The sequence below is a fragment of the Manduca sexta genome, chromosome 22 (genome assembly GCF_014839805.1).
Source record: "Manduca sexta isolate Smith_Timp_Sample1 chromosome 22, JHU_Msex_v1.0, whole genome shotgun sequence".
NCBI classification, from domain to species: domain Eukaryota; kingdom Metazoa; phylum Arthropoda; class Insecta; order Lepidoptera; family Sphingidae; genus Manduca; species Manduca sexta.
Window position 1 is genome coordinate 10,403,774 of NC_051136.1, and position 26,942 is coordinate 10,430,715.

General features: G+C 32.9%; 4 protein-coding genes across 5 annotated transcripts; 3 read left to right on the plus strand and 1 right to left on the minus strand.

Annotated features, from left to right (window-relative positions):
* Window positions 1-32: 32 nt before the first annotated feature.
* On the minus strand, window positions 33-17,532 carry LOC115451706 (sorting nexin-25). The gene is given in 18 exon segments (XM_037441620.1): window positions 33-2,169; window positions 7,860-8,008; window positions 8,535-8,668; window positions 8,829-8,979; window positions 9,251-9,393; window positions 9,813-9,943; window positions 10,025-10,080; window positions 10,083-10,164; window positions 10,746-10,880; window positions 11,781-11,954; window positions 12,293-12,453; window positions 12,821-12,995; window positions 13,190-13,399; window positions 13,987-14,233; window positions 14,707-14,893; window positions 15,120-15,292; window positions 16,626-16,933; window positions 17,302-17,532. Coding segments are annotated over 18 exon segments (2,904 nt in total). The 3' UTR covers window positions 33-2,112.
* Window positions 3,069-6,552, plus strand: LOC115451713 (vesicle-associated membrane protein 7). Its single transcript, XM_030180090.2, is given in 5 exon segments — window positions 3,069-3,468; window positions 4,840-5,026; window positions 5,719-5,777; window positions 6,228-6,326; window positions 6,329-6,552. Coding segments are annotated over 5 exon segments (678 nt in total). The 5' UTR covers window positions 3,069-3,261; the 3' UTR covers window positions 6,455-6,552.
* A 391-nt stretch (window positions 17,533-17,923) lies between the features above and the next one.
* On the plus strand, window positions 17,924-20,012 carry LOC115451710 (pyridine nucleotide-disulfide oxidoreductase domain-containing protein 1). Its single transcript, XM_030180086.2, has one exon. It carries the CDS (start codon window positions 18,325-18,327, stop codon window positions 19,744-19,746), a length of 1,422 nt encoding a protein of 473 aa, XP_030035946.2. The 5' UTR covers window positions 17,924-18,324; the 3' UTR covers window positions 19,747-20,012.
* Window positions 20,013-20,779: 767 nt separating this feature from the next.
* Window positions 20,780-26,158, plus strand: LOC115451709 (vesicle-associated membrane protein 7). 2 transcript variants are annotated; one of them, XM_037441622.1, is made up of 4 exons: window positions 20,780-21,232; window positions 21,322-21,550; window positions 25,235-25,306; window positions 25,584-26,158. In XM_037441622.1, the coding sequence occupies exons 1-4, from the start codon at window positions 21,029-21,031 to the stop codon at window positions 25,739-25,741; spliced, it is 663 nt and encodes a 220-aa protein (XP_037297519.1). In that variant the 5' UTR covers window positions 20,780-21,028; the 3' UTR covers window positions 25,742-26,158. The 2 variants fall into 2 exon arrangements, with proteins under 2 accessions (XP_037297519.1, XP_030035945.2); XM_030180085.2 differs by having other exon boundaries at window positions 20,781-21,232; window positions 25,235-25,302.
* The last annotated feature ends 784 nt before the right edge of the window (window positions 26,159-26,942 follow it).

Below are 26,942 nucleotides of genomic sequence, written 5' to 3' on the forward strand. Positions count from 1 at the left end.
TAACAATCATTTTAGAAATAAATAAATTAAGATGCATTAATAAAATACATTTAGTTTATTATCAGATTACATATTGTTTACACATAGTTAACAACAGATAATTTATACCATAACACTTATAGATAGCATACATAGATATTTGTTCAGACATTGACAGAATACATGAATAAACAAGTCATTAGCTCATTACAAATTAACTCTAAAATATTAAAAGAGTACGATAATTGTACTCAATTCGAAAATAAGTCAATATAAATAATAAATTATAATAAAATATATTTTCTGCTGCAAAGCATACAGGCAAGTGACTATACCTAACATTCATTATAATGTACAGTAAAATCTAACTACGAGAACTAATTTCAAAGAACTGTCATACAATAGTCACCAACAGTAAAGTACAAATAAATACTAAATTACGATGTATTTCCATATAAATATAATTTGTATATAAATAGTATAAAACACGAAATTCGTAATGTAGTGAAATATTACAGTGTAATAAAGAATAATACATAACAGCTAGTACAGTGCAAATATTTAACAAATGCTCAGTTAACCAAAGTCCTACCACAGCCGAAGTAGAGTACGGAAAAACAAACGACTATCGATAAAAATCTATGACTACACACAAATTATAGAACATGGGCTAAAACATCTTTATTAGTAGCCTATACAATTACGTTCTATTTTATTCGATAAACTAATGATGATGAAATTTCAGGTTTCCGAAAAATGAGGATTCCTTAAATTGCTGGCCTAGAAATCATCGAGTACATTACTGTAGGCGTATTTTTTACTCTTAAACGACTTGCGCGCCATCTGTGTGCGCTGTGTTAGATTACTTTTTAGCATCGGTATTAGCAGATGGCGTTAATTTGTGAAATGTATAATTGTTATAAAAAAATACTTGGGGACAGTATCATTGATCAACCGCTTTCTGTAGGTCATTAAAGTGTTCCAAAGATTAAAGATTAACAACTCTTATGATCATGAAAATTGTATATGTATGGAATGCGCAGGGGTGTTCCCATAAATCTATCCTGTACATAACATATTTAGCCTATTCCGATGTATTTGTTCCGCGAAACTTAGGCTACGAATCATTTGCAAGTCAGACTTTACATATCATTAAAACCCGTAAAAATACTAAATAATATTTAATAGACTAGAGACGAAAACATTTCGTAACAAAAGTAGGAATGTTGAGATTCAGAAATACATTTTTATATAGATCAGGTACACAGTAATACTTATTACGTGGGCATCGATTTGAAACCAATGATGAAAATACATTTAACTATAATAATAATAGTAATTATCCAATGAATACGACTTGTAAATCAGATTTGATATCCATATTTTTAACAACATAAATTGATGTTAAATAACAAAGTAGAATAAGACATTGAGGGATAGGAAAGTTTAAAGAAAAGTTATGATAGAAAGAAAACAGATCTTATATCTTTGCATAATAATTGGAGTAAAGCCAATCATTGCGACATTTTATACTCAAAGTTTTAAACAACATCCAGCAACTATTCTAACTCATTCACATTACAACTTGTAAATGTAACATTTTAAAGTAACCACTACATTGACGCTCCAGTTTGTTTCGCATTCAAAGTGCTGTCTTTGGCACACGCAGTGGAGTAAAAATAAATAAACGTGACCATGAATCGTTCGTGAATTACTTTAAAAATGTTTCCACATTATTTTATTTTAATTTAAGATAAACGTCCACGAAAATGAGATCAATTCTCTATACTAATTTAATTAAATTATTTTATAATACTCTATGATAAAATATGGCAAAGGAAATACAAAAAAACTTAAGTTAATTTGCGAATAACCAAATAATTGAAAGTTTGCCAAAAAACGGCCGCGTGAGTTACAAGAACGCATCAAGTATAAAACTTATTTTAAGGAATTTGTGTCATTACTTTTTGTTTTACACAATAAAAAAATAAAGTTTAAATATAAAATCGTCAAACAGAACGGAATGTCTTTTAGACAATAATCACCAATCGTACTTCGGATAAGATCCCTGTAAGGTTAAACATTTTGTAATCATATTGTCTACCTATGTTTCCATACTTACGCAAACTGCGTTCATTGGTAACGTTTGAGCTCTGGAAATACTTCTAACAACACCAATTCAAAGAGTTCCTGAAAAGAAACATGATAATTAAAGCTGGATTTATTCATTTATTATTTAATGAAACGAAATTGACTTATTCTGTATTATAATTTATGTAACTCATCAATAAAATAATGTAGAGAATAAGATTGTATCGCCATTTAGTATACTTAAAAAAATAGTAAACCAAGGAAATCATCACAATTCTTCCTCGTATATCAAATATGTTGCTCGAACTGACGTCAACATTGTGAAATCGATATTTTTAATAAGCAAATAAAATTTTTAATTTCTAAAATCCAACACGTGGTAGCACTGCGAGAATTGAAGTGCGAAAATCACGCTTGTCTGCAAAGTTGTCCCCTGTCTCATCACATAGCATTGATCAATTTATGTTTGTTGACACTTTTAGCGTGGAAATACGGTTTTAGCATCGACTCGACAGAGAAATTTATTTTGGAACGATCGTGCGATATTCGAACGATGCTTGTTCGTAGGGTTGCCAAACGGAGAAGTATTTATTTGAGAACATTATCATGCTAAGAGAAGAGTATTTACCACCACGGTGTTATTAAACTATTGTGGTTATTCACCTCAACTTAGAATAAAAATGGATAAATTTACACGTAAATTAAATTGTAAGTATGTTTAATTGATTCCCATATTACTGCCATTACTAGTATTAAATGTGTATCATGTATATACATATACTAATATTTATTAGAATTAATATAAGTGTACAATTCTTGCTTAAATAATTTTGCTAAGATTAATTTGGTTACAATATACTTATTTAATTTTCAATATTATATAACCTCAATTAAAGCTAAACATTAATAACTGAATATTTAAATTGTGTACGTACTGACAACCCTATGGAACGCACGCACAGACGTGCAAAGCTCTTGATAATGTAGGCGGTCGAGGAAGACGCTACTTTGTATTACAGTTCAAACGCTTACGCTCTTCAGAAAAATCGAGTGTGAAAAAATCCAAATTATCAATACTCTACTAGTGCGTTATGTACCATAAATAATAACAATTATAATCATTAATCAGTTATAGTATAAAAAGTTATATAAAAGTTTTAATGTGATAATTTATTGGTGACAAAGAATTTTATGATGCCTATTTTATACAGTGCTGTGGCTTGTGATAATAAATTCGCCATAAATTTTGCATCGTGCAATGGAAACTTCACGGAGATCGCGGAACAAGTGCTAACGAAGGTCCCGTCGCGAAATCATAAGATGACATACGCTCATGGACCCTACTTATTGCATTACATAGTACAGGATAAATATTTCTACTTTTGTATAACGGATAAAGTAAGTAGAATTTTCATAATTAATTTAAAAACTTTTTTATTTGTTCAAATGTTGGTCTTGTATACCTTTGTCTAACCATATCAGTTTCTCTGTCTGTGTATCAAACATTATTTTAAATTTATTAGAACTATAGCCTATAATTTGATACACCTTTAAGTAATAACACGAGCTTATACTATTCGGTAATATTATTTTTCAATATATACTATAATCATATATTGATTTACGAAAGCTTGATGTTTCCGTGCTTGATAAAAATATTTTTAATGTCGTTGACCTCATATTATTTTAACATCACGCAGTAGACGATTCATAGACATTTTTAAAATGTAAACTATTAAAAAGACAAAGCCATAAGACAGGAAAATATAATTTTATATTTTTTGTGAAATTGCCAGGGTTTTTTTTTTATAAAACTGTTTATCAATATCTAACATTCTTTAGACATCATAAACAATTAGATCTAAAGCTAATCTATGCATCTCATAGTTAATATGCGTCAGTCATGATTTCCTTCACATATTTAGTTTACAAACGCCACTCAATTAATTTATGAGCTCATAAAACAAGCCGCTAATGCCAATTCATGTCACTTAAACAAACTGGAACTTTGCGATTACTTCGAGCCATGTTGGCTTTATAAATTCTGAATTAAACTATTTTTTTCTTAAATATACAAATACTTTTTAATTACAAGACTTTTCCACGCGTAAAAGTGTTTCTTTATCACTTTATATCATGAGTACTCATGAAGAGTTTTACTGCCAAATTGCGTTACAAAAAACCAAGGCAAATAATATTTGAGAATACATATACACAGTATGTCCTAAAACAACAAATGACAATATTCAAATTATAAATTATATTTCGTGTATGCGATTACTTGATACGACTATCAAAGTCAAGTCTTGTAATTCAATGTACTTTCTTACTACACTTTGGCAATAAATGATTTGTATTTACTTATAAATAAATCTTGGTAGCGATTAAATCGTGTATAATAAAATTGTATCAATTCTTCGTCTTCCCCATTTGTGATGTGTCATCAAGCTACCCACTAAAACAATTTTAAGAATATTTGTTTCAACGCGATGTCGCTTATTAAAAATAACAATAGACTTTGAATTCGACAGTGCTCGAGTTAAATAGCCAACACGTGTGATGTAATTAATTAGGAGAGTTTTACTACTAGACCTAAACGTTCGAAAATATTTAATTTACAATTAACTAAAACACGTAGTGACATTTATATTGTCAACAATATTTTTTTAATACGTTTGCAAAAGAACTGCATTTGATTTTTTCAAATGCACACATTAAACAACTTTGAAATTCATAAAATTATTTTATATTTGTTTTTTTTTTATACAGACGTGTCAACGATCAAGAGCATTTCTTTTCCTAAACGAAATACAGAGAAGGTACGATGAAAGTAGTAAAGATAACTTCGTAACTGTATTGGCAACGGAAATGTATAGATACAACGAAGATTATAGCACAATAATTATCAGGAAAGGAGAATTAGACGAGCTAAATACTATAGGAGTTGACAGTAGTGGTGAGTTAATTAGTATTAAGTTCTAAATATATTGTTTGTATAAACAAATCATCAGCGAAACACTCGTTTATTGTATGTATATTGAAGAATGGATTTAGTAGTTATTACTGGGTTGTAACAATATTATTCATAGTTATGTATGAAGAAAATAAGTAGCATACAAAGAGAAACCATGTTGTTATTACCGGCTCATCGAGGATGAATAGTTTTGGACTTATCATGGACACCATTTAGTTCAGAGTATCTTACTAATGGTCTTAAACACGTAAAAAAACGTTAAAATGGGAACGATTTAGAGATACCCTGCAACTCCTGTAAGGCAGGATCGGCAGATGCACGTAATTTATGTAACCGAGCGATGAACCTCGGCTAGACTCGGGAAACACTAATCAAATAGATAACGAGGAATTAAAAATATTAATAGTCTACTTTCCTCATAGCAAATATTGGATAACTATTATGCATGGTAATAAACCTTGAGAAATGATAAGACGTTACATATTTTGATGGTATAAAAACTATAAATTCCTAAGTGTGAAATAGAGCACGTTTTATTTCTTTCAGACATAAAGCCGAAATACTTGCGCAAAAATAAACATTTGTCCAATTATTTTGGAACATCCATGAGATCTTACAATATCTCTTTTGCAGTAATTTGGTGACAATAAAATCTTATATCAATTTTTTTGCAGAAAATATATTGGGAGAGAAAATACTTTTCGTAAACAATCCGGACAACCTTTCATACAGTGTAAGTAGTAACACTCGGCGTAATAATTCCAGCTCCAATGACAAAAATAGTGGCATATTTGATGCAATATGTAAAATAGAGATATGGTCAAAGACGAGATAGATAGAGAAGGATAAGTGACGTAACTTTGTAGATACAATCTCTTTTCTCTATGTATGTTTGGTCACGAGACGTTAATGTCGGTATGGATCTATATATAAAATGTTAGTAGAGATAGTTATTAGGATTTGTCCAAGAAGTTACAATTTTTTTTAAACGAGTACGGGAAATTGACCCCACTGCACCTGATGGTAAATGCATAATGCTATTCCGATTGAGATAGATATTTCACAACCCAGGTTACAATAATAATCTATAATATATATCATAATAATAATTTTGATCACGTTTTCAATATAAAAATGCATGTGCATTCAATATGTAATGAATTCAATGTATTTTCCGTTCCAGACCGTTTCGTACGTGGGCAAGGATCCGGAACGAATATCGATATCAGTACAGAGCCCACGTTTACACGTCATATTTATCGGCATTTTCATACTAGTGCTGGGCTCGAGCGTTTTATTTTCGGCCCTGCGTCTTGTGTCTTAATTGCACTGGTCGCGGTGTTCACGTACGTGCAATCTATGTTACACGCCAAAAATAAAGTCGACAAGTCTAGACCGCTGAACGATTGATGTGTGCTAGATTTACTGAGTGCATTTCGCAATGTACCTACTGTTTTATTTTCGTGCATTGTTCTCGTTTGACGGAGGTAATAAAGAATTTTTCATAATCGATACTTTCATTTTTTCATCTCGATAAACATTGTTACGTATAATGGCGGTAAATGGTAATAATTACCAATGTTCGATGTTTAACAATAAAACACTGAAATATGTGGTTAGATGCTAGTTATTTGCAAAAATGAGATATCTTTAATTCTGTCGTATAAATGTGAATATTTCCATTAGCCATCATAATTTTTACTTGTCCTTTATTAAGGGGAAGAGCGCATATTAACAAAAAATAAATTGCCTTCAAAAACAATAAAAAAATAAAATCCAGAAAATAATTTAACGCAACAGGTATACCTCTACACTTACCTATACAGGTTATCAATTTTGGAGAAAGAAATATAAATAAATAAAAAATCATTTTAAAATCGAAGTGTCAGCATTGTTTAAAATTTTCATTTTACTAGCACCGACGCCGTTGAACTCATTGTGCATTTTTTGTATCAATTTACTCATTATGTGACCTCATTTGGATGTAATTAGTCTGTTTCCTCAATGCCGATATAAAGCCATGTTTGCGATTTCGGATTTGAGGGAACTGTTGATCCTAAATATTTTTACCTACAGAAAGCTACATTACCTTTGAATGCTTGTCACTTTTTATTTCGGGAACGAATTTTATAGTATAACATATTATAGTACCAGTACCTTTAGCAAAAATTTGTGCCATATAGTAAACATTTGGTTATAATTTTTATAGGAAAATTTGAATAAGGATATTTGAAGTTAACATGCGGCATCATGAACATTGGGCGGTACGGACAATTGATACTACGAATCTTTATTTTATACGTAGGTACATTATCTTCTAACCATTGTAGAAAAGTACTTAATCGTTAACTTATTCGATACGAATACTTGGAGCAATGTATTGTTATTCTTACTATGTGTATAGTACGATACAGTATAGTAACAGTGTAGTACAGTACAGTATAGTAACAGTGTAGTACAGTACAGAATAGTAACAATGTAGTACAGTACAGTATAGTAACAATGTAGTACAGTACAGTATAGTAACAGTGTAGTACAGTACAGTATAGTAACAGTGTAGTACAGTACAGAATAGTAACAATGTAGTACAATACAGTATAGTAACAGTGTAGTGCAGTACAGTATAGTAACAGTGTAGTACAGTACAGTATAGTAACAGTGTAGTACAGTACAGTATAGTAACAGTGTAGTATAGTACAGTATAGTAACAGTGTAGTACAGTATAGTACAGTATAGTTCAGTACAGTATAGTAACGGTATAGTACAGTATAGTATAGTACAGTACAGTAGAGTATAGAAACAGCAGTGTACTCACATAGAAGAGTTGTTTGTTGTGCGTGGTGTTCTGCAGCGTGAGGAAGAGCTTGTGCGCGCCGCGCGCCGCCGTCTGCGCGCCGAGCAGCGACGACAGCGCCTCGCACACCGCCTCCGACACCTGCGCGCGCGCCAGCGTGCGCGTGTGCTCTGCGCACCCACAACACTGCCTTACACACTACCACTCCCACTACGTGACACCAAGGAGTAAGACCGTCCATTCAAAATTGAGCTAAACTCTTAATAAAACTAATTCAGTTGCAAACAATTGCAATGCATTGTAAAATGCCAATTCAACCCGTATTGCCCGGTTAGAAAGTATATAGTTTAAATTGATGGTCTTACCCTATGATCCATAATTACCTGGACATAAAATATTAAAACGGGAAGGCATATCGTAAACACTATCGTAAAATTACCCACTTAGAAATGCAGATACCAAAAAAAAAGAAGTTTAATGAATGCACCAACTTAGTACAATTTTTTCGAACCAATTATTTCTGACCTAATAAAAAAAGACAGTCGCCTGTAATTTATCTGTTATTCAAACATTTTTGTACGTAAAAATGTATTAACATTCTTTGAACAAGATTTTTGATTCAATGATTGATTGCACTTTACGAATGATGGACGTAGATTTTTTTTTTGTAAATTTAACTCCTGCAAGGAGACACACCTTTATCTTGAAAATTTCTGTTAGACGTTGATTCTGAGAGTACACCACCGGGCCACCAAGACTTCAGTACAACGCCAATGTAATAATGTAACATTTGCTCCGAAAACAACCACGATATAGTCTCTTTTATTTGTCTGAAAAATATAAAATAGGTAAGTTTATGTAACACGATATCAATATATTTGTAACATGCATAAGGAAATTTTAAGCCTATTTCATCGTATCGATTATCGATTACAATAAAATGTGAATTTTAATATCGATACCGTATTTGGAATATAACAAAAGGAGTACCTGTTGATGGTCCGGCCGTATGTAATTTGCACAAATGTTACTAGAGTTTTCCTCAGCCATCGAAACACGCCGCGCATGTCGAACACTTCACTCAGCAACGCGTACAACGGCTCCGCTATACTGTCTCTTTCTTCCGCCATTACTCCAGCACCTGCGAGAAAAGGACGGATATATTAACAGAGTATTAGATGATGTTTTCATACTTTACACCATATTTAAAAAAAAAACACAAATGATAATTTTAGAGTAAAAATAGTTTTAAAAAAGGTGTTGAAGTTTATTTGAAACATTATATACATTTATTAAAATTATATTTATTAAAGTGAACTACATTAAATAAACGATTCTTTTATTTCGTCTACTATATTTTTATGGATATTTCTATAATATGAATATTATGAAAGCATAAATCATTAACTTACCACGCATAGAATTTGTGATGGCCTTGTTGGTAGCATCACCTCCGTTGCCGTCGAGGTACAATGATATTTCGTCCTCATCGGCAGAGAGATGTGCGAAGGCCTCTCGCTCTTGAGACGATCGATTCGTCGCCTCACTGCTCGTACTTGAACAATAAAACAGGTCAAATCATTCTTATAATGTATAGAATAGGCAAACATATTTTTTCGAAGTGGGTATCGAATTTGCTGTACGATAAGAAGACAAAATGAAAGATTTTCAGACCAGGGGGGTGAACATAGCTCATATTTTCTGGTAGTTCACGTGCCTTTATTATCGCAAATTTCAGGAGCCTTATTCTTTACGTCAAGGTAAATTCTTAACACAGCCGTGTTATTATTGTGAAATTAGTGTGGAATAATATTCTGTGTGCTAATTCCTATTATCATAAACGTGGTGAAGTGCGTTACGTGCTTGTTACGAACTGTCAAAATAACGCGGGGAATAAAGAATAAAGTCCCCTGTACTTATACTTTACATTGTGAATAATTATACAATAGAATAAGTGACAAGATAATTAATTACCTTTTAAACAGAGTTGAAAAGGAGAACTTGTTTTTCTTTGGTAAGTCGCCTTGTTTTAAATACTCAGAACTAGGATTAAGGAAAGTGTATAAAGCCTCACTTTGGTTTAGTCTGTCGTCTTCTAACACGAACTGAAATTGATAACAGTTTTATATGTTAAATGATTAAACGATGCCTATAGTACAATTTTTCTGTGGAAAATATATCCTTACCTCTAAATACTTTTGGATTAAAATTTTCGCCTTCTCTAAGGAGTTTTTATCATTTTTCCAAACAAAAACTTAAACGAATTTGATGGCAGCTCTAAATTCTTCAATTCTGAACACATTGGCCGTAACTTTCGATGCAACTCCTGCAATGGGCGAAGTGAATGAATTGAGAAATTCTTACGAAACATAATAAAATACAAAACAAAAAATACACTTAAGTTTTTGATGTTAAACAATTAAAAATGGTCTGTATTTTCACAAGAATAAGACTTGTTTTATTCAAGGTCCATTTTCATACATTTTGTTTCACCTTTAATCTGGGTAACTAAACAAGTATTGGCAAGTAAAGAATTTAAATTCACGTCTAGTTAGTGATTAGTTCTCGCAGTTGAAAGAAAAACGTAAAAATAATTAATAATCATGGATATTTTCGGCCTTTAAAATTTAATATGACGAAATTAATAATCATGGATATTTTCGGCCTTTAAAATTTAATATGACGAAATTTTAAAGGCCGAAAATATCCATGATTATTAATTATTTTTACGTTTTTCTTTCAACTGCGAGAACTAATCACTAACTAGACGTGAATTTAAATTCTTTACTTGCCAATACTTGTTTAGTTACCCAGATTAAAGGTGAAACAAAATGTATGAAAATGGACCTTGAGGTATCGCCTTAATATACTAAATGTTAAGTAGTCAATAGTAAATGTTGTGCATACCTGAAACTCGTTCAAGGTCCTCAACAGTACCCAGCCTGTGGTTATTTGTTCTGGTTTATCCTCGTTTCGTGCGTTTTCTTGCTCCGCCATATGCACCACTATTACGAACTGCGGCGGTTTAGATTCGTCTATCACCTATATTAGTAAAGTAATTAATATACTGATTATTTCTGACTTGTCACTCCTAAATAAATAAACTATATATGTAATAAAAATAATGTACCAATTTCTAGCTTGGAAAATCTTTGTTCCAAAATATTTTGTCACGAAGTAAGGTCGCGTCAGATCGATTCGACGTAATTAATAGCTCCTAAGTAAACGTTCGTATCTGAAAATTGCGATTCACACTTTTATAGCGTTTCGTTATCTATGTACTGTAATATGCACCTTTCAGCTTTCTATATTACTAACTCAGTTCCAAACCCCCTAAAAAAAGTTTATAAAGAAGATTTTTTAATGGGTTTGGTAGTAAACAGTACATAGATAACGAAACATTAAAAAGTGAAAATCACATTTTTTTGATATGATGATGATGAGGAGCTATCGGACTATGTTCGGTAATTTTGACCCCAGGGTCCCCCTAGAGTTGATAAGACTTTGCTTCGGAGCCATATGGTTCGACGTAATCTTTTTTGTTTCTCTTTATTTGTTTAGAAGCTTTGAGTCTCTTAGGAGACTATGCCAGCCCCATAATAAAAGAAACTATAGTACAAATCATTTTAAATCAACTACAACTTAGTACAAGGACAGCTCCGTCAGATTGAGACTCTAAGAGAATACTCTGGAAATGCCAATGTCCTTAAAGTGTATACAATACGTATGTTATTAATAGATGTTATTATTATACATATAAACCTTCCCCTTGAATCACTCTATCTATTAAAAAAACTGCATCAAAATCCGTTGCGTAGTTTTAAAGATTTAAGCATACATAGGGACAGAGAAAGCGACTTTGTTTTATACTATGTAGTGATGATGTATTATACGATTACGTATTATAAATACAGTAATCGTTTGTACAAGGCGAGCGCGTACCTCGGCGCTGTGCACGGTGGCGCGCCAGCGGCCGAGGTGGTCGGCCCAGGTGTCGGTGCGCGCCAGGTGCGCCTCCAGCCGCATCTGCTCGCTCGCCAGCTTCTCCACCTCGTTGGCCAACATGGCCAGCGCCGGCGACTCGGGCTTCAGCGACGCGCGCAGTGCTGCCAACGCCTGCAAACGGTGAATCAATGCTTAAGCCATAGATATAACTCATGTATACAAAAAAAATAAGTGTAATATTTGCGTCTAATCTTCGACACAGTTCAATCTTTAATAAAACTTCTGTTAAAAAAATACGAATTTTTAAAAGAGGGGTAGAAATCTTTCAAGTATGGCTACATTTTATCCCGAAAAGACTTACGTATAAGAAGCCTCAAGGAAAAAGCTAGATATTCAATTCAGTCCAAATAACATATCAAAGTAAACATACACAGCAATAATATTAAAGAAGTAATATGTAATCTAATGTCAGGACTAATACTTAGTTTTAACCAACCAACGGATTATACCTGTATTTTATTATTATGTCGCTCTTGCAACTGGTCCAGTTTTCTTCTGGCGTAAGTGGAGTGTTCAGTGAGATGTAACGCGCCGCCCACACTTTCCGCCGACGATACAGATTCATTGGACAACTGCCGGTCTTCTATTGGTGACCTGTCAGTACTTTTATCTGAAATAGGATATATTGGTGAAGATATTTATAGAGCAGTTGACCCTAATTTATAAGTGAAAATATTATTACTTAAAAATACAAGTCTGAGACAAGCCGCAGACCGCAGCTGCATTATTCAAGCGAGACTACTGGTTGCAATAATTCTCTAAGAAAAAGATTCTGAGCAACATGACATTGCGAGCGAGTGATGCGGGGAAAGTGAAGGGTGTGTGCTGTCGTGGAAGACCACCGGTTAAATGGAGTGAACAAATCACAAAACCTTTGCAACTTAACCTGCAGATGCAGATCACGCCGCTGATGATAGCTAGATTATGCTACTGTCTCCTTGAATATGTGACATAAAGGTAACTCATAAAACCTATACCTTTATTAGCCTCTTCAGTCGCCAGTTCCGCCATCAAAGCCTGGTAATGATCGCTCATAAGAAAAGACTGGTAATATTTATCCTGTATTGTATCTAGAACCGTTTCTTGTACTTCATAAAAAACTTCGGGTCCTTTGTCACCCAGTAGGAATGCTTCCATTCGCTTCCTAGTATCCTGCAATTATGGACACACTCACAATTACTTACACTATTTTTTTTTTCATAACTAACATAATTTTCATCCGTTTTAGAATAGCAAACAGGCGTAACAGCTCTTGTTCACAGAGACTAGATAAGTCGAGGTAGACGGGCGGGATCACTAATTTCAATATAGCCAAAAATAGTTAGTGTTATAATAAAGATACTCACTTTGTCAACTTTCACTTCAGCACTAGGCGACCTGATGTAGGTATAAAATATTTCTGCGCCTAGTTGATGCCAGCTACTTCTTGGACTGTGTCTCAACTCTTCCACGGAAGTCCAGAAACCCACCAACCCTTGCGAGCACATTTTCTCCAAAAACATTGCGAGATATCTCCGACCGGTCACACTTTCCATCACTTTGTGCAGTGGTAAAGTCTGTAAATGCATGAAAAGTTCGTAATGTAAAAAGAAACTAGAGTTCTTCATTCTATTTGTGTTAACTTCTTGTCAATGACAAAAATCCGCGCATTATTAATACTACAAGTCGAACAAATCTCGAACTTGATGATAAGCGCTCCAAACATGGGCGCCGAGAGGGCGGCGCAAGAGGGTGCACGTCCTGAACAAATCATAATAAGGATAACTGAATGACATTGGGAATTATCAACCACAGAGGTTTTATTATGGTTTAGTATATGCAAATATCCACGCGATTTTTATTAAAAAAATAGAATCATATTATGTAGTACCTACATTGCAGATGCACCTCCCTAAAAGTAATCTTGGCGACGCCCAAGGCTGCAAGTACCCTTTAACAGCTATACTCAGAACTTTGTTATTATATTTCTGTTTATCAATAAGAAGACAGTCATATGAATTACTTCGGTATACTGGTATTTTTTTATTTTCATTTTAAGTTAGGGTTGTATTATTTAAATAAAGAGGCCCTTAATTTGACTGGAGAGTTACCACCTGATAACTCCTGAGTACCTACTCATGATGAGATTAAATTCATATTTTACCTTACTATTCGATTCCACCGTAGGGAAAGCGCCATCCCATCCCAATTTCCTCAAAGCCGTCTCGCACTCGGCTTTCGCTATCGTTAGCTGGTTGATATACCTCTGTAGTTTCTTGGCATCGGCTATTTGCTGTCGGCTAACATTATGCTGTGTATTGCTTTTTTCTATAGCATCTATGTCTACCCCTTTAGCGCGTTTAACATTTTGTAGCGTTGTCGCTTGCATTATTTGGGTCACTATGTCATATCTGTAAGTGATTAACATTTTATTTCTGTAATTATCGGAATGTTTTAGTTTCTGTGAACAATAAGGTCAACGAAACTATTTATGTTAAGTTTATCAAGTCCGTTGAACTAACGTGTTTTTAGATTTTACGTATTTTTTTAAATACACAGACATTTACTGATTATCGCTTTCCACATTCTAATAAGATAAGAAAAAATGTCAGCATGAATATAATAGTTTGAGAAGATGTCGAGAATCGGGATGTTGGTAATCATATAAAACATTAAATTGACGACTTTGAGCCAAATTCTGGATCATCATTATTGACTTATTTCATACCGGAAAACACAGGCAATGCCGGGAAAATACTGACGCGGACGAAACCACGAGCAATTTTTCACAACCTTTCTGCTTCAATAATCTTTATGATGACGTCATCAAAACTTAATCAAGCTTAGCGTATCATTATACTACTATCAATAAGTGTGCACGTACCGTAACCGTTTCAGCGTGTCAACATTGTTGCAACTATTGATAAGTCGTATGTAGTCTTCAAATGTTTTCGCGTACTCATGCGTCCTTACGTGCATCGCGTCCACTTCTTTCTGCGCCTCTAAATACTGAATGATCTTTTGGTTTATATAGTCAGGTTCTGTTACTAGATCTATTGCTGGTTGTAGAACTGGAATATGAATAGTATGACTTTTAATTTAAGGTTTAAAATATGTGCAAATCATTTTTGTGCGAGAGACAATAAGTAACAATGAAAGCAAGTTATATTTTCATCTCATATGCAGTTGTCTCTATCGCACACAATATAGCAAAAGAATATAAACTGATCAAATAAGCTTTTGCAGGGAAACATTCTAAACACAAGCATTTAGAGGCCAAATAGATAAAATTATTACTTTTGCAAGCTAAAATCTCTCTCATGAGATGTGATGCGGGTGCCAAAGAATAGCATCTCGGCATCAGGAACATGATGACGAGTTCACTTATCTGACGAAGGTAGTGCTGTTCCGTCTCAAAGGTTATCAAATGTGGAGCGAGTGCAAACACAGGTGCTTGGTTTAATTCCAATCTGAAATAATAACGGATCATAGATGCCTCAGGGCAAGGGCCTATATAGATGACGTTTTAAACGAACTGGCACATTTGAAACGAAGTTAAAACGCGAAGTATCGGCAATAAATTTGAATAAATTATAAATTCGAAAAAATCCTTGTATACCATATTGCACGTTGAAACCAAAAGTGGCATTATAGGAAATTTGACGGTATTGAGTTAGAGCAACATTTGAAATCTGCAGAAAAAACTACGTCATAAAATCCAAAGATCCATTTCTTAATAGGTCACTTAAGGTATCACTAGATGTCACAAGTGTCTCTTCATACTTTTAAGTTTTGTGTTTGTTCGTTAAACATAAACTGACTCACTAATCCAGTTCGTGTCCAGTCGTCAGCGACAATAGATTGTCGCTCTAACTCAATACCGTCAAATTTCATATAATGCCACTTTTGTTTTCAACATGATATATATAGTTTGTGTACTTCATATTAAGACTTATATGTTTGTATTAATACAAATGCCAAAGAACATCGACTCAGACGCACTGCGAATACGGGTTTTAATAACGGTTTTAAATCATAATCAGTATTATGATTTTGTTTGTATTACTTTTTATTAGCACCTGTATCAATTGCAACCAATCTGGCATACCAACCATAGCGCATACACTAAGGTTGCATAAAAGGCGTAAAAAAACCGGTTTTTCTTTATTCTTTGCTACATTTAATTTGGAAAATACCCTTCACATGGGCCTCGACTCTATATTCCCTCAGCCATAAATTTATCATTTATTTAATTGAATATGTAATGTAAACAATGTTTGAAGGCAGATGTTTATTAATTAAAACCTCTGACATGTTCTCTTTCACATAACTGTCTCATATAATGATGGGTTTATACTGGGTATTTGGGTAAAAACCCGAAATACCCATGAACATGAAGAACTGGGTGGATGGAACAGGTTCATCATTTTTTTAGGTACCAGGTTTAAATCAGTGAATTGCCATCTGTTCATATGATTATTATGTTAGGATACTTGAGTTTTGAGATAGAGTTTTGAGTTATAAGTATGTTTTGCCTTAATTATCAATTCCAATAATATTCTTGGCTTTTAAATTGACCATCAATAAGATTACTCTAATAATGAATGAGACATAGGTTCTAGTTATTTTTGTCTTTTATTTTAAAATGTATTATGGTACTAAGTGTGCTATTTAATATTCAAATAAAAATATTATTTTATTATTTACAGATTTCAATATTACCAATTAATAATGGGTTTAGTTAGCTGTAAAATAACGATACTTAAACCGAACACATACAGTAATACAAAACAAAATACTTACGCACAGCTCCTGGCAATTCTTATTCTTTCAAAATGTTGTGTTATTTTCATAACCATATCATTAGCAAGTAATTTCTCTGCGTCCACTCTCAAGAGTCTTTCGTGCAAGTTTTGTATTGCACCCCAAACATGTTCCTTGAACTTGTCCACAACTGGATCCGGCTTGTGTGATAACTCTTTAAGCCATCGAGTCAGGAAGTCTCGAAGAATGTAATCAATAAGTAACTGTAGCTGGCTATCCACAGTTCTTCCAAATATAACAGGCAAGTGAGATTTTTTTGTAGAAAAGGGCCATGTTGTATGATCCTCCTAAAAAAGTGTTGGATTGTAAGCAATTTTGAAGGACAGCTACCAAATCAAAAAATGTAATTTAAAATATCATAATTACTGAGAAAAATATTTAAAACTAGCATGTTATATTATACACTATTAATATAGAGAATACTATTAAAAAATATATATAAATACAGTTGTGTTATCTAATTGATCACAATAATAATTCAACGAGGGAAAGTATGCCGTTGAGTCGCACATGATTAGTTTCAACATATCTACATTCCAACTTCATCAAGGACTAATTAAAACAGGAATGAAATGTATAGACCAATTCTTTACAAAGGCTATTATATTAGCAAATAAAAGTGCCTGTTGTAATATTGTACACAAACCGTGCTTACTTTTAATGTGTCTTCAAGTTGCCGCACTTCTTTGTCCACTTTATCCAACAAGAAAATAGACGTTTGATGAGGAGAGGATAATGCGACATGGCCCCACAAAGTTAGCACGAACACAGCTATCACAATAAATATACCAAGTAACAACAAGTAAATTAGGCACCAAATAATAGGAAAAGACCACAGTAGAACAAGCACAATAGGTGCTGCACAAATCAAAATCCACTTGTACATGATCGATCTTTCGATGTTTATTCTAGCATTTTATTTGTATTTAACAATAACATCCGTATATTATCACGTTCCAGTTGACTCTTGAGTGTTTTATAATGAATTTTAATACAAGCTAACTTGTCATTGCCAATATAAGCAGTAAATAAATTAATTATTTACTAAAAATTTCGCAATTGATTTTGATTTTCCTCAAAAAAGTGCGTTCCGTATCACCAAAGTACATATGTTTAGTGTAACATGACAGCAACAGGCAGACACAAACGAACGAGTGGGATGAAAATAATATTTACGGAATTTGAGCATTACGATAGAAAAAAAAATATTTGATTCTGCGATAGTTATTTATTTATTTACAACCTAGTACTTAATAAAAATAAGAGAAGCGAAATACGTTGTGTGTACATTGTATAAATATTTATTAATTGTCACGATTTCAAAAGTATTGTATACCTTATGGTTTTTTCCTTTTGCTTTGCGTTTGGACGACGAAAATATTTATCAATAAATGATTCGGGATTCAAAATGTTGACATTGGTTTTCGTCAAAGAGAATATAAATACTACGTAAGAGTTTTCGTTCACACCGTGGCCTGATTCATATTTTGTAAATATATTTATGTCATTTATTTGGATCATCAGTAGTTTAAGTTCGGCAAGTAAAGGTGTACCTAATGGTTTATCACCTTAACGCCTGAGTTCGAATTTAAGTTTATGTTTCAAATTCCGCTTTGCGCAGCAAGTAATGTAGTTTATAAAAAGTGTGCGTGTTTTGTAATCATTGTAGAATGAAAACATGTCTAACTTAAAGACAACTTACCTGGTAGTTGGAGGCGGCATAGCCGGCGTTACATGTGTCGAAACTCTAGCAATTTTACATCCCGAAGAGAGTCTCATAATTATTACCGCATCTTCTTTAGTCAAGAATGTAAGTAACGTTAGCTTTTACGCTAAAACAATAGTAAAATTTGATGTAAATGAAACAGAAGCAAGTTCATTACAAAGGATACATCCAAATCTAAAAATTGTCTATGATTCACTAAAACATGTAGATACTGAAAATCAATTAGCTATCACAGATCAAGGTGTGGTCATACAGTATGACGTAATGTGCTTATGCACAGGTGGAATACCAAGACTTATATCAGAGTCAAGCAAATGCAGTCGAATTCTTGGTATAAGAGACACAGAGTCAGTTAAAGAATTTCAGGCCCGCCTCAAGTCTGGGAGACGAATGGTTATTGTTGGCAATGGAGGTATTGCATCAGAAATTGTACATGCTACATCAGGCATACAAAAAGTATGGGTAATTCGGGATGATTATATATCATCCACATTTATTGATCCTGGAGCTGCAGAATTTTTCCAAAACACATTCAACAGTGATGAAACAGTAGATAAATCAAAAAACACAATCCTACAAAGGCATGTGTTCACTGAAGAAGATATTATTGTTTCCTTGAATAAAGATTTAAAATCTGCAGCATTGGGCCCTGATTGGTATAGAAAACTTGAAGGTATTAAAAATGATAGTGGTGTTCAAGAACTTGAGATTATTTACAAAGTTGAGGTAAAATCTGTTGTAGAAAATGATGGTGAAGATTATCCACTTAAAGTAGAACTTACAAATGAAAAAACAATTTACTGTGATTTTTTAATATCAGCCACTGGGGTTGAACCTGCTGTCAATTTTACTTGGGATAAAGAACCAAAAAAAGGCTCTGATGGAGGCTTAGCAGTAAATGAGAATCAAGAGACATCTATTAAAAATATTTTTGCAGCAGGTGATGTAGCATGTGCTGCCTGGAAACATGCTCCACATTGGTTTCAATTAAGATTATGGACTCAAGCCAGGCAAATGGCTGGAATGGCTGCTAAAGCTATGCATGGGAGAATAACAAATGAAGAAGTGCTTCAAGACTTTTGTTTTGAATTATTTACACATTGTACCTCTCTGTTTGGGTACAGAGTAGTGCTTTTAGGCAAATATAATGGACAAGGCTTAGGTAATGACTATGAGATACTTTTGCGTACAACTCCAAAACTAGAATATATAAAATTTGTATTGCAGAATGGGAGGTTGCAGGGTGCTATTTTGATAGGGGAGACTGATCTGGAGGAAATGTGTGAGAATCTAATTTTAGATCAATTGGATCTCTCACCTTTTGGTGATGATATTTTGAATCCAGATATTGACATTGATGACTACTTTGATTAGTTTAATATAAAATAACTGTTGAATATGAAAAAGGCACTTCATATACAGGGAAGCACATGTTGTTTATGCATCTATTATTCAAACTATTGTATTTATGTTTCTATTAACTAGAATGTTTTTTTGAACAATATGTCCATAGCATGTGACAACAATTATTGCTTTTTGTGCTATATAATTTAAGAACGAATATAATGAGTGTATTGTTTTTCACTAATGTCCAAAATATTTAATATTGTTAATAATTAAATATGTTATATAATACATGACACTGCTTTTTATTTCATATATATTTAGTAGTACATATTTTATTGTATTATATATACAGTCAGCTATAAAATTCTTAGCTGAAATGGATTTTTACTTATCTTAATTTGGTAAATAAAACTAGTCATCAAATCTGAGCTCCATTTTTGGTGTCCGACTAAACTTAAAGGTTTGGTTTTATTAAAAAAAATGATATTTCGTTTGTAAATAAGGAATTTTTAATAGGAATTCCTACCAATAATCGCCAGAAAAATATTGTCTGCAGTATTGAATTTTTTAATATATTGCCTCGCCATTGCGAGTGTTTTATGTGCAAATTATTGCGACAATAATTGCGTACATTTATTGCTAGCAATAATTGATCCGTCTAAATTAAATGCTCATGAACAAATTTATAAAATCTGTTATAATGTGGGCAAAATAGGCAAGTGTAAATTAAGATTTCATTACGTGTGTGTTCATAAGGATAGAAAACTGTAAACTTAGTTAGCTAATAGCTTTAGTACATTGTGTCAATTTTTTTTATACGCAGCAGTAAGCACATGGCGCGTCCTTTTTAAATGGTCTAAGGCAGCATGTATTTAAAAAAAAAATGACGTTAATTTATTAAAGCATATAATATAATAAATAAACTGTACCAAATTTTCTAACTTATATTTGATTATATATATGGTCAACGGGAAACAATGCTAAAATAATCGATTTAGCTGTATATATGCATTTCCTTCGCCAAATTTTCCCGCTAGGATTTTAAACATAACAACATAATATAAAAAAAAATATTTGACGTGTTTGACAGCAGGTGCTCGCACTGTTTTTCCGCAATCATTTTTGTAAAATAAATTTTCGCTGTAAGCTCCGATAGACTCGTTAAAAAGTTGCGTATAAACAGTTATTTTAGTGGAAGTGTTGTAAGGATTAATATAAGTTGTCAGATTTCTATAGTAATCTGTAGCAAACGTAAAGTGTTTTTAGATTGTGTTCTTTGTTTGATTCATCGGCGCAGTTTTTTTCCAAGATGCCTATTTTGTTTAGTGTTGTGGCTAGGGGCACAGTAGTTTTGGCTAAATATGCCACCTGTCATGGGAATTTCACTGAAGTCACAGAGCAAATTCTGTCGAAGATACCGCCCCAGGATGACAAGCTGACGTACTCCCACGGAAACTATTTATTTCATTACATCGCGGAAAATAAATTAGTTTTTTTCTGCATCACTGATGATGTGAGTATAAAGCTTATGAAATTTTCTAATGTTCTTGTAACAAAAATTCTAACAATGACTGCTATGAACAAAATATTTTGTTATTTCAGAAATTCCAACGTTCTAGAGCATTCCTTTTTCTCAATGAGATTAAAAGAAGATTTATAACAGCATTTGGCGATACGGCACAGACTGCTATTCCTTATGCAATGAATAGTGAATTTGTCCGTGTGTTGGCTACTGAGATGAAGCATTATAGTGACTCAAGAGATCTGGATACCATATCAAGAGTGCACGGAGAGCTAGATGAACTCAAAAACATAATGGTTAAAAGCATTGGTAAGGAATAAGTCTTTATATTTGTGTTGAGTTGTAGAGATCTTTGTTTATACACCTGGGCATTGGATAAAAGCAAATAAATGGAAACATAATTATCTCACTGATAGTGTAGTAGATTAAATTGCTTAAAATGACAGATATTGCCACTAAATCAAATAAATACACTTGTAAATTTAAATAGCCATTATTGGCTTTGTTAAAATATTATGCATTGTTGTGGAGGTTTGTAGTCTTCTACATGTTATTTAAGGTAGCAAGCTAGGATCATCTTAATTTAAGTATCTCATGGGTTATGGAAAAGAATAACTTATTTCCATTTAAAGCCATAGGAAGAGTAAAAATCCAGTGTAAGAAAATTAGCTTAGACACTTTCTGTGGGCTTCAATTTGCTAACATTAGGTACAGTGAAGCCACATTGCGAGATACAATAAAAAAAGCCCAATAACTTGTAGGGCTTAGACAAACATATTTAGGGTGCTAATCAACATTGTACTATAACAAAGCTAAATATTATTTATTGTTAAATACAATTGTTTCAAACTACTGCATGTCATTAATTATTTGTTTACTCATATCCAATTAGTAAAGATAAAATTTCATTATGTGGTGAAATACATTAATTAAATTTGGAATAAAAATAATGGTCATTATGAACTATTTCCATAACTAAAACATTGATATTATAGCAGTTTTTATAACAAATCTATTTATTGTATGATTTGTATCCATTTGATAATTGAGCTCCATTCTAGCACCACCTTTTGTGAATATAGGTACAGATACTTTATTTTTGTGGTATAAATAAAGTATATTTTGGCATTTTATATAAAAAGATTAACAATTAGGTGGATTATAGGTTAGGGTGTGGTCAATTCGTTATTGTGTTTGGTACTTGACATGTAATGGGCGTTTTGATATGTAAAATATCATTTTGAAGTCTTCAAAATGTTTTTATAAATCTTACCAACTTATAAAAATGATCTTAGCATTCTATAGATCAAAGTAGTAATTTTCAGTTAGATTTGTTATAATCATTGCTTCAGTTGCGGGTTGATTGACAAAGTTTTAGGAGGACTGAGAATGCTGTAATTTTTTATTGAAATTTCTTTTCATTCTAATATAACTTATATTAAATTTACCAAATGTTATAGCTAGCCAACCTAATTATGCATAAATTGACTAAAATAACTTGGTAAATATAACAAAAAGTATGGCATGCCTTGCCTTTTTATACAGCTGAATGACAAAGTTAGCGGGTCACCAGAGCACAGTACTATACCTACTCGTGAACTATACTTGTGAATAAAAATAATTATGGATCTAAAAGCAATACAACAAATGTGGCACTACACCTTGCTTTGATGTTTGTTTTACAAATGATTTTTATTGTGGTAATATAACTTAATGCAAACAATTATCTACTCACTTTAATCTCTATTGTATTTGATATACATAGTTTATTGATCCTAACAATAATAAAAAAAAATTATACTAGCATAGCAAAGTATACCCTCTGCACCTAACGTGGGCCACTATGGCAGGTTTTAACACATTGTGTACGGTGGTCACTATCCGGGTGAATATACAATATATCCTACCACCAGCAAAGGTGTTTTTTTTTTTCTTCCCGTAGTATGAGTACATAGTTGTAGTCGTGCCTGGTGGATAAAATAGACATGACTCAGTAACACCATGCTGATTATACTGCTTTGATTCTGGGAGGTGGGTAATGAACTTGAAATCAGTATGTCAACCATCAGGTGCGGTGTGGTCACTGTCATGCTAGGAATAAAAAAAAATAGTTATTGTTATTTTTGAATCCCTGTTGAATTTTTCCTTTTAAAACATGAATAAAAACTGATTTTTCCTAGTTTTGCTAATTGATTAATGCGGGTAAACATTGCTTATCTATCCTTATCACTGGTGAGTAAGCTGCATTGAGTTGAAAGCACTATAATTATTGTGTATGTTAATTGGATGTATTGTTGTTTTACATGTTTCATTTTAATGTTTATTAACAAATGATAAAAATACTATATGTTTATTCCGTAAAATACTTTACAAGCAAGAATATGATAGATGTAATTTTTTCACTTTTATGTAATACCAAATGAAATAGCAAAATTTTATTACAGTCAAATTTCACATGTTATCTTTAAAGTGATATCAGAATGAATTATTTTTATGTTGATGGTTCACCTTAGGGTTCATACACATAAACACGATACGACGTCGTTTCACATTGCAACGTCGTATCGTCGAAATCTACGAATAGCAACGTAAAAATTCACGACACGACATCGCAACGCGCAACGATGTCGTATCGTGATTATGTATATGAGCCCTTAGTCTCTACAATCCTCTAGATCCTGTAATTACATCATTGATGAAATCTACCGTTGCCTGCTTTATAAATAATAAGTGTAAGAGATTTAGATAAGATTTTTGCTTTAAATTCATTTTTATTGACCTTGAATAACTGACAAACATTTCTAAGTTCAATGTGCTTATATTATATCTAAACCGAGTCTTTATTCTATAGCTGTGATAAATTCTGCGTATTTAAGAATTGGTATTTCGTAATTAGCTTCTGAAAAGGTTGAACCGTTTACGTTAGGAATGAGCCATGTAGAAAATTCGACTACGGCATTCCCAGCCTATTTTAAGAGATGATTATAATTCAAGGCCTTGTGTGTGTGTCACTGCGCGACCAGTGGGGAGTTGTCAGCCTCACCTGCTTCAATGACCGCGAGATGAATCGCATTTTGCTTTTTTCGCCGAGGCGGGCCATGAACGGCGTCGTGCAGTAACGGTTCAATTATTTTAGTAATAGGAAGGATCCTGGGTCTTTTTTATATGCGCCGAAGAAAGCGACATTGAGGTTCGATTTGGTGTGCCTGTGGAGGATAAATGCAGTTTTAGGGACTCGATTCAATGTTCGCCCAGACGACTCTATATTATTTCCTAGGTGTCGACGTTGGGTCGTAATACCGGTAACACCAATACATCCATTTCACTTATACCGCTACTAGGCGGTAGCAGTAATGCGATTTCCCCCACAATAAAAAAGTATAGGAAAGGTCACATAACATTTTTACTCATTAGTTTATAAATATACCACGAGATACGATTAATATATTTTATAAATAATGCATTGGTATTTTGGTTAGCAACTCTTCTTGAATAAACGATTGATTGATTTTTCTTCCATTGTTATGTTACGTTTTGCGAAATCTTGAGGATGTGGATGGTTATGGTTAAAACAGGCGTCTTTATCTAATTCAAACCGCGATTATAATCACTCATGCGTGAATGCACGCCATTGATACCGGACACGTCGGTTAATTCGAAAAATTCTTCCTAGACGTGTCGGCAAACTGTATAATTTAATATTAAAGGTTTATTCCATTCAGTTCTATTAAGTTTAAATTAAAGTCAAGATCCAAGCGAGAAATATATGGCTCTAATATACGCGATGCCAAAATTATCTCTAAGCATTTAAAATCGCTTACCAATTCCTGTAATTCTATCTTAGTAGAGTTGTTTAGATATTTTTATTTTCTATTTAACGAGAAATATTTTTCTGTATACTTTATTTATAAGAGTTAACTGCTCGAATATTTAGTTATTTACCATAACAGCGGAAACATATATAGATTAATAAACATGCCTTTTGTTTTACAGACAGCATGGCGATGCGCGGAGAGAAGTTGGAATTGTTAGTTAAGAAAACTGATGATTTGGCGACAGCTGTAAGTATCAACATAATATCTTTTTGGTTCATTACGATACACACAATAAAATATGACGTCTATAAAGTAGTAAGAAAATCTAGAATTCATGGATTCCTGATCATGAATTTAATACCTGTTCTTTGTCAATAGTGATATGTGACCTATCTTTACTCAAAGATTGGATTCACATACAATAACAGTGAAAAATAACCAAGAAAAACAAAACACCTTACAATTTACTTTAATGTTATATCGATTGTTTATTAGTCGTGGTTTTAACAATTTAAATTTGTTTACAGAGTTGTACCGCACCGCAACAGTTAGAACATTACAGCGCTCGCTGTTTTGGAAGAACATCAAAATGTACGTGATCATGGCCGTGATAGCCGCTTTGGCGGTTTATTTCATCGGCGCCATGGCTTGCGGCGGACTCGCGTGGAAATCCTGCGTCGGTTAAATCACAATTTAAAATTAACTGAAATAACAATTCCAGACTCCAACTATTCTAAATCACCTTCCGGATTGTGCGAAACGTGTCTCGGCAATAATTTTATCTACATTTGAATACCAAATGAAATGTAAAATAAAATGTGTTTTATTTTTGACCAGATACATAATTTTGTCTCAATTATGTGTTTATACGAATGGGTTTTAGGTAGAATGTAAGTTGGATTTTGTTTTATGTGCACGTTTGTCTTGTTTTTATTTTGACAAGTCTATGGTGTAATTAGTGAATTCTAATATAAGCAACGTTTATGATCGATATACCTACCAGGATAATTGTTTCATTCATAAAACCAGTTAAAAGTTTTTAGCATAATTTTACTATTTTAGATTTATGTCAACCAGTGGCGAATGGCAAAATTTTCCAAAAGGAACCCGATATAACATATAGGTACTAATATGCATCATGATCTGCAAATCGTTCTTGATAATTATTAGATTCTACATAAGGAAGCCGGTGGGAATCGCTTTATATGGACCCTTCGCACATTGATGTTGACTGGTAACGATGAATATTTTGTAGATTCATTTGATTTCGAAGATCGTAAGTCTTTTCATATCCAATATCGACGTCTTTTTTGTATACGTCGGAAGTCTGAATATTAATGTTTTTTTTCTCTTGTCATTTATATTTGCACAGACGTATGCACCTCATCTGTTTAAATAATGTAGATACTTTGTAGTTAATGTGCCGAAATTGTTAATATAGGAAGACAATATGAATAATTTTCTACAATTCCTTTGTATTTAAACATTTTAAATTGACACTTTCTAATTCCTCATATTAATTTTCAATGTATATTCATATTGCTAGTACTATAATCAAGAGTTTAAGTAAAATGTATTGTTATAAAATATAGTTGCATGCTTTATACGATTTCATGTCATTATGTAGTAAGGTTTTAGTTGTAAACGACTCTAGTATAATATCAAATTTAATGTGTTACGTAAAAATGTTATATTTAAAGTTATTTGAAAATTGACCATAATATAATACACCTAATCATCAATATTATATTATAGCCACAATAATATGACAGTCTTGTGTTGTGTATATCAGGAAGCATGATTGTAATTATTGGTGGATCACACGAATATTTGCCTGGGTGCGAGAATCGAACCCGTAATCTCGCATTACAGCCATCTATGTGACT